This window comes from Musca autumnalis, unplaced genomic scaffold (genome assembly GCF_047663935.1).
Source record: "Musca autumnalis isolate F117 unplaced genomic scaffold, ASM4766393v1 scaffold_4, whole genome shotgun sequence".
Lineage (NCBI taxonomy): Eukaryota > Metazoa > Arthropoda > Insecta > Diptera > Muscidae > Musca > Musca autumnalis.
In genome coordinates, this window is record NW_027411977.1 from 137768759 (window position 1) to 137777801 (window position 9043).

Below are 9043 nucleotides of genomic sequence, written 5' to 3' on the forward strand. Positions count from 1 at the left end.
ACTGTGGTATGTTGATGTTAGTTTATAGGGTTCCCAGCAAACCAAATGTCGGATGTTCGACATATCGGAACAATTTCGGAAGAAAAATCGTTCAGATTTCGTATCGATTTCTATATGATTTTTCGTAGGGGAATTCGTTCAGATTTCGTTCCGATTTCGGAGAAATTGTCGGAAGTAAATTTCCCTTCGAATTTGCTAATGTTTTTCTTCCGATTTCGTTACGAATTCGGATCGATATGTCGGAAACAAATTTCCCTTCGCACAACAACCACCTTTTGTATATATCTAACAAGCAACATTTTAGTTTGTTGTCGAAAAACAAAATGGTTGGTTATAAAATTCGCATATACATTTTTTAAATATTTTAAATATAAATGCAACATATAATAATTCAAGCTAGTGCTGATAGACTCAATATATTCGTACACAAAGTTTACATTGTTCTACTATAACTACAAAATGATAATAACCATGAAAGTCATTAGATATCTTTGAAATTATAATCTTCCAATAAAAAACATAACAAAGAAAATTTATCAATAAAAAAGATGCACCAGAGAAAAATTTGTTCCTTTGATAATCATACGAAATTATTCCAAAAAACGTTCAGAAATCTTTACAAAAGTTCGGAAGGTACCTCAGGTTTTCATACGACATTATTCGGAAATCGTTCAGAAATCTGTACGAAAATTCGGAGGAAAAAATTCGAATTCCGAGTTCCCCAAGGATTTTCTTCCGATTTCGTTGGGAATTCTGACCGAAATCGATCCGATTTCGCTCCGACATTTCGTTCCGAAATTATGTCAACCACTTCATACAACTTTCGTTAAGATATCGTTACGATTTCGGATCAGATATCGGACGTTACGTCCGAAATTTGTTCCGATTTCGTTACGATATCGGTACGATTGGTTTGCTGGGGTTGTTAAGCAATCGCATGTGTGTGTGTGCCTGTGTGTGTCATTGACCATAACGCACGGCAAACGTTTGCCTAAAAATCTTTTTGTTTCCGTGGTGAATGAAACAACTCGGCAAAGCATAGCCGAAGTACATTTGAGCAATCGTACGGTTTCCACCTTTTTACATTGAAAAGTTTGTGATTTTGTTTTGGTTGTGAGAATGAAACGATTCAGAGAAGCTGAAAAGTTTGTGGCTTTGTGTGATTGGTAGGGGAATCGTTTTGTTTGTTTACGTTCATTGGTTTGGACATCGTCGAACTGCTTAGCATGGCTGACCGTGTCAAAAACTTCAGTCGGGTCAAATGCTACCATCACTGTTCTGTGGTCGGCTTATATGGGTGAAAATGGTGTGCAGTGTAGTTGAGGTACTGTGCTGCTACTGGAACCCGTGTTGATGATCCTCAACTGGATAACAAGGGAAATGTCACGGCAGTGGGTTCTTTGTACCGGATTGACCCGAAACCAAAAGCTTTTCGGCCATCGGTTGCCAACCCAGCATCAAACCTATGCTACTCAACAACAATGGTCTGATGCTGGGGAGGAGTAACGCCTCAAATGTCTGGTGACAAAAGTGAGATCACCTTTGCTGGTGAATCATCCTTGGCTTGCCAGGTTTCAGTAACGGGACCAGCAAGCATCGGGACTATTTTTACATTACCAACGGTTCGTAATTTGGAGTGATGATTTTCACAGGTCTACTTCAAAATGTTAGTAAATATATTATTTGGATCCCAAATGAGAAACTCAAAGCCGAGATACATAAGCAACATAACATTTTTTCTAAAACTATTTATGTTAAATAATAGTGAAATGAGGGAACCACATGTATGTTAACACTTTTTTGCCCATATATCATTATAACACAATTTGTCGAGTTTGATGGTTATGTCGATATGTTTGGATTCTGGAAACATATCTTACACATTTATATACTACATTATTTGCTATTATTACAATATTACTATACAAAAAATCTCTTCTTTGGTTTTATTTCTTTGAAAATCAAAATATTTAGGTTTTTGTTTTGATACTTATCATGATGAACATGAACATTATTAACATTTTCAAGAAAAGAAAAAAATAAATGTCTACATTCATATCTTTATTTGTAAAATATTAACAAAATTGTGTGTATCAGTATTTGTTTATTTTATGTTAAACAATAAAATACATATTCTATGTAGATTGTGAAATGAAGAAGGGAATTAAATTTTGAAATTCATCAATTATTGTAATCAAGTTTATTTGTAATAAAAATTATGTAGCATACTTTACGGGTTTGTAAGTACAAAAATTACCCAACCCCTAAAGTATGCCATGAAATATTAAAGTTTTACAATTGAAATCTTCATTATTCCCCAAACACTTTCACAATCTAATAATTTTCTGTGTAAATTTTGTTAAATATTCTAAATTATCTATGTATGGTATTGTCGTATTTCAAAACAAAATTGGTGTATTATTGTTTATATTTTGTTTTCTAATTAAAGTTTATTTTTGTTTTTCTCATTTCATTTCTCATATATATTCGTTTTTCACATATCACATCGTTATCATCATCACATACATATCTTCACAATGGTATTGGTTTCATATTTTATCACTGAATAATCTTTTTGGCTGTGTATCCTTATGTCTAAACGTTGCTAACACATAATACCTATTTCCTGTTTCCCTTCACAAAATTTTATTCTTGCCCATATCATAATCCAATGGACATTTCTGTAAACATTGAAATTCCATTCATTCCTTCACATACTCCTACTCAAACTCATTCATTCTTTCACGTCACAAAAATGCCTTCATGTTCATATTTTAAAACCAAATGGAAAATTCATTTAAATGAAGTGAAGCGTTCACGTACCCGCGAAGGATTTACAGTTGAAAGAATTACAACGGCATAGTTTTGTGTTGCTCCATAACAGCCATTTTTTTGTAATTTTGGTTTAAATGGTTAGTGTGCATCAGTATTTTTTAAATACATTTCTTTTGTTTACTTTGATTGTTATTTATTTCTTTTTTTGTGGAATTTAATTTAGTTTTTTATTTAATTATAAACATTTTAAATTCTTTTGTTTATATTAAAAGTTTGCATGTCTTGCTTTTTGTTTTCAAATTTGTTTATTATTATTTTGTTGCATATTTTTGCTTGCATATTTTTTCTTTCAATTTTTTATAAAATTGAAAATGTAATATTAAAATTTAAACATGTTAATTGCAATTTGAAAAGTACAGAAGAAATACAAAAGAAAACAAAAACAATTTAGGTGGACAGTAACAAAAATAGGACCCTGTTTTACTAATCCTTTTGCATTGTTTAACTATTTTAGGTTCTCATTTATGGAATAAATAAATAAAATTAAATTACAAAAAAAATGCAGAATTATGTTTGCAGTTGTTCGGACCTTATGTTATGGACGGAATAATTTATAAACGAAAATTAATTATTTACAAACGAACTCTATTTTGCCTCTTTAGAAATCCAGGAGGACTTTTAAACAAAATTTTAATAAACGTCTCAATAGACGTCTTTGTACAACAGACTTGAAAGCCGAACTGGGTCAGATAGTAGTCTTTAAAGACGTTAGGATGAAAAATTTTTTTTTTTTTTTTTAGAAATAAACAAGAAAATGTATTATAGTTTGTAGACGATCTTATCTTCTCCTTATATCTTCTATAACCTGGACTGACTGCGGCCATAAAGAATCAGAAGATATATGAGTGGGTTTAGATATGGAGTTAAACAGCTAGCGGTCTTCTGCTGTTGTGGATAGGTATGGTTTTCAAGTAAGGCATACCTCTGAACTAACTGGCATACCGCATCAGTATGTATGTTGATAGTTGATGTAAAGGTTCTCGCTTGTACATTTCTAGATCATGACAAGGATGGTCTTAGTCTCCTCTTGCAGATGATCCAATGGTGTCATGAGGAGTCATACTTTGTTTATACCACTGATCTTGTCACAAATAGCTATGGATTGCGCGGACGACTTAAATATACTGTCGGTCATTACACCCACTATCTTTCGGTACTTAGTGGTCGGAGTTAGGGCACCATCGACCAATATGTTAAAGGGGAGCCTAATTTTAACGCCCCAGTAGGTCTATTCTGTAACTTTTATTGATTGAAAAGTTGTTAAAATTTCTTTTGTTTTTGTAACAACTGCAAAACAAACAAATGGAATTGTTGTAAAATAATAAATGAGTAAAATTGTTAAAAAGTTACTGAATAGGGGGGCAGGTGTGGCTGTGGACTTAGGTGCAAATATTCCGCAGATAGAAAAAGAACTGCTTGATAGGCATTTAGCCTATTACATATGTCCCCATTCGATGCCAAGATCAAACAATTATCCGCATACATTACGATCTCTGCCGTCTCTGGATTTTCAGAAAGGTACAAGGTGAACAGTTCCGGTGATATCACCCCACATTGGGGAACTCCCTTTATCACTCTACGGGTCTCCAACTTCTTATATCTAAATTCCGCAAATGATTGGCGTTCAGATGATCACCTGGACGCAGCCCGTAGCAATTCGAAGAAATGAGATTAGATGATCTGCAGATAGTGAAAACAACGACATTGCTACACCTGGAATGCCGCTTGAAGGCGTTGATCAGACACGGAACCAGCTAGATCACGCGGGATTATCGGCTTTTTCTCTAGGTTTTAAAATTTTTAGAAGATAATGTGCAAAGCGGCGCACACGTTTGTCAATCAGCTTGGCTGTATTTGATTATTCTCTCTTGATAGTTTAGCATCAAAATGCGTTTTCTTCAAAACAACATAAAGTATTCGTCTTTAGGAGCACGACTCGCACACTCCTTAAAGTCGCATTTACATTAAACATGTTTCAATAAACCACGTCATTTAAATCGTCGCAATTTTTCCAAAACACTTGTTTTAGTCGCTTGTGTAAATTGAGATAAAATGTTTTCTTTTAATTATTATTTTTTTATTCAAATTTCAAACACACAATTAAGCATATTGAGGAGCATATTTTTCATAGGCAGCAACGTAAGCAGTTTTGGCAGCATCTTGGCTCATGCCCTTGTTGGCATTCCAGGCATTCCATTTAGCCTTGCCCTTCAAGTCCAAAGCACCGGGTTGGCCAACATTGCAATCACCAACAGTAGCCTGTTTGTAGAGACCATAGAATTCCAAGAAGACATTATCTGGGGGTGTTTTGGTGAAAGATTTTGCTTTTTCAGTGGCGGTGTTGAACTGTTAAATAAAACGTTTATTAGGAGAAGTTTCCAAATAGTTTAAAACATTATTAAACTTACATCCATGGTCTTTTTGTGTGACTGTTTTAGATCTTAAAAGGGTAAAGGAATGAAGAATATTTTTTAATTTTTTATTTATAAGAAATATTCTATTATTTCCCATCATGCTTACCACTTGAATTGAAGAACAAGCTCTTAATGCTATTTCAACAGCTTGTTCTTGTCCATTTTATAGCTTAACTAACTTTAGTTGATATGGCCTTTATTTATTACCCTAATCCCTTATCGGTTGCTTGGTTCAAAGTCTGTGAATACTGCAATTTTTCGCAAAATATGTGTCATAGAAATCGATGAAATGCAATAAAAAAAGACTGGGACTTAGATCATAAAACCAGTGGGGTCTGATTATGGCAAATGGCTATCAACTATCATTTATGATATAATAATGATAACTGTAGGGGATAAAGAAAAAAGACAAAAAATACATTGTAGCATTTATTTGTATGGGGTAATGTCAACTTGTGACGTGGCTGTTAACACCAATAACGGTAAATGGAATAAACATTTTTGATTTGGAAGGATTAGAAGGAAATAGATTAAATTGATTTGTTGAACTACATTTTAGACCGCAGTCAATTATGTGAGATTAGTTTACAAGTGAATATAAGTTGGATCCGTCCCTTCTAGGGAAAAATAAGGAATTATTTACAAAGATTCTGTTCATAGTTTTACTTTCTTTACTCAATAATATTTCCATCACAATGAATCTATATCTGACTTTCCCAAGTTTCTTTTTGTACCCAGTCCAAATATGTATGTGCATAAATATTTCGAAAATGTTTGTTTGGAGTTTTTACTAATATATTTATTGATATGCTATTTAAATTGAATTTGTTTCTTTGAAAACTAACAGAATGCAGCATGATTGAGAAGTCACGCATACATATATTAATCATATTATACTTATGTTAATTTTTTTGAATTTTCTTTCCAGTGCGTCGTACTCTGAAAAACGGTTTAACCGAAGAGGAGAAACTACAGGTGGCAGCTTTAATAAAGACTTACTAATCATAAACTAGATTCCATTATAGCAATAGCTGGTCTCTAGATGCTGATAAATTGACATATAGAATTTCCTACAAAGTAGACTGAATAATTTCAAAACAAAAAAATGGAAGCTTTTCTTATTCAAAACAATACGATTTTGTATAAAGACGATCTCAAGAACGAAAGTACTTGTAACTGTGGGTGCAGAATGGCCGAGTATAATATGATCAACATGAATCCCGGAAGTGTTCGATAAAACAAAATATACACAGAAGGAAGGCATTGCGGAAATGGTAAAGACGAGTGTAAAAAATCAAACCATATAGCTAATATATGTAGCTGCGGGTATTTTAATATTAATAAAAACGACCTTAAACGATTTCATTTTAATAACAACAAGCAACATAAGAATTTAAATATTTATGAATGTAAAATAATAAAAAATACATTAATAACAAAAACATGTATTGCTTTAAAATTTAAAACTTTGATTGATTTACATTGTTGATTGGCCTCCTTGATTTCTATCTGTATTATGTCATTTAATGTAGACCAATCAATATTTTTATGTCTAATTTATAAAAAAAAAAATACAAAAACATCAAAACTTGTAATAATATGTAGTGTATAATTTTTAATTTGAATTGTTAAATATGCAGTTTTTATTTTGTTGATTATTTATCTTTAAATGTAATTGTGTAATTAAAAAATAATAATAATAATAATGTATTTTTCCTAAACCAAAAAGTTTAAAAAATCATAAAAAATGTTATAAAAAAATTGCCTTACAAAAATATAATATTTAATAATATATAAAAAATAATAACTTATTATTTAGATAAACATACAATCATAAATTGTAGTTTTTAAATTAAAATAATAACATTATAATAAAAAAACGAAAACTTAGTAATATTTCAATAAAAGCAAATAAAAAATAAAACCAATTTGTTCTATTTTCATTGGATACAAATGTATTTTGATACATAACTGTTAACCCCTGTTGGGGATAGGATATTCCAAGTCGCGTGATTTTAATAAATTAAGACCAAAACAGTCTGAAAGTCTTTATAAAGGCGGCTAAAAACGAAAAAAATTCGCAATATTAAAGAACTGATTCGAGAAGGAATAAAGAAGATATGTTGTTTGCATGTTGCATGGTCCATAATACACTATGCAACACTGAAAATGCAAACCACTTCTAGTATGCATTTTTTGAAAGTACATATTTAGACTACAAAAACCCTAGTAGTGATAGGACGATCCAGTTCGGATTTTATGGCCTCATCTAAACCGGGCTAAATCAACACTTTTTTGCATTTATCAGGCCTTTATCTCAGAAACGAATAGGAATTTGGCCTTGCTATCTTTAGCAGTATTGTAGTCCTAAACTAGTAGAACTTATCTTTTGAAAAAAACCACATAAGAAAAACTCCATCTATGGCATTAAAATCTATAAAATATAGAAAATTTTACATAATTGCTGAAATTCCGGTCAGTATCGGCTAAATTATTGGGAGTTGAACCAAGTAACCTTTTGCAAAAATCTTCCAAATAATGTTCTCAACAATTCTTCAAAACATTCCGAAACTCTAAAATGCTTACTTCATGTTGTTTCAGGGGTATTCTGCATCATAACTTTTACAACACGTATTTCAAACACAGTTCACACCATCAGTTTATTCTCGCATTTCGGATTTCACCACTTTTTTGATATATTTATTAAATCGTCGTTGAGAAATGTACTGAAAACAACGGGATAGAGGCATTTTACAACAATGACATTTTCTAAAGAGTTGTGTATTACATTCCAGGGAATATTTTTCCAAAGAAAATATTCAGAAAAAATTAACGGTTTTGGAGATACGGTGCGAAATGTATAAAAATTGTGGAATTTTTGCATATATTTTGAAATTTGAGGCAATAAATGTAGTTTTTCGAGTTCATTATTTCTCCAAATATTTTATTCTTGTCCTTATCTACAAATTTGCTTCAGAGGTCAGAAGAAGATTCGCATTGGTTTCAGAGATATAGCGCCGAATTTCTTTAAAAACTCAATATTTAACCATGTTTAGATGGGGCCATTAAATCCGAGCTGGATCTGATACAACAAAACCCAACTAGGGTTTCTTGTCATTTGGATCTGTACTTTCAAAAAATCTTCAGTCCGAATTGTTTGCACAAGATCACCTTAAAAATGTTGCACAGTGTAATTGTAATTGTTCCACAAACATCCCATAAGGGACAAGGGAGACTTCTCTCATATCAATGGTGCACCCCGATTCATATTAGCTCAATGACATGGGACCTACAGTTTATCGCCGAGTCCGAACGGCGTTCTAAGACACCACTTTTGTTGAGAAGTTTTACATGGCTGAAATACTCAGGAAATGACGCCAACATTACTGAGGGGTATTTTGCCATCGTTGAAAAGTGTTTTGATGTTGCCTGGTCGGGGAATCGAACCCACGACCTTATGTGTGCAAGGCGGGTGTGCATACCATTGCACCACGGAGGTCCATAATAATGTGCAACAATTTTCAATTCATGGTGTGGGGAGTGGGAGTAGCTCAAAACTCAAAGAGGGTTTTGGATCCTCAGGCCAAACTTTTCTAGGGTCCTTTATTTACAAACATAACCAAGCACAAAGGGTCCCCAATATTTTGCGATATACTTCCCAAAATTTAAGGTACAACATGGAAATTTGATAAGAGACTACATTTGGACAAAATATTAAGAGATCCAAAGTTTGGACTAAATCGATTGATCCGTTCAACAGATATAGCGCGTATTATTTTATTAACATTCTTTTA

General features: G+C 32.5%; 2 protein-coding genes across 32 annotated transcripts in view; one reads left to right on the top strand and one right to left on the bottom strand.

Annotated features, from left to right (window-relative positions):
* Fhos (Formin homology 2 domain containing) overlaps nucleotides 1-6837 on the top strand; it is a 319001-nt gene extending 312164 nt beyond the window's left edge. For 19 of the 31 annotated variants that reach the window (XM_073981760.1, XM_073981759.1, XM_073981762.1 and 16 more), the window contains one exon: nucleotides 6178-6837. In XM_073981760.1, the coding sequence (XP_073837861.1) occupies nucleotides 6178-6251 (74 nt within the window). In that variant the 3' untranslated portion in view covers nucleotides 6252-6837. Of the gene's footprint in view, nucleotides 1-1974; nucleotides 2913-6177 lie in introns of all 31 variants that reach the window. The other 12 variants (XR_012412379.1, XR_012412381.1, XR_012412383.1 and 9 more) reach the window with 2 other exon arrangements.
* Nucleotides 4891-5406, bottom strand: LOC141401495 (acyl-CoA-binding protein homolog). Its single transcript, XM_073981787.1, has 3 exons — nucleotides 5356-5406; nucleotides 5244-5275; nucleotides 4891-5181 (listed from the first exon to the last, which is right to left on the bottom strand). The coding sequence occupies exons 2-3, from the start codon at nucleotides 5247-5249 to the stop codon at nucleotides 4936-4938; spliced, it is 252 nt and encodes an 83-aa protein (XP_073837888.1). The 5' UTR covers nucleotides 5250-5275; nucleotides 5356-5406; the 3' UTR covers nucleotides 4891-4935.
* Nucleotides 6838-9043: the final 2206 nt, after the last annotated feature.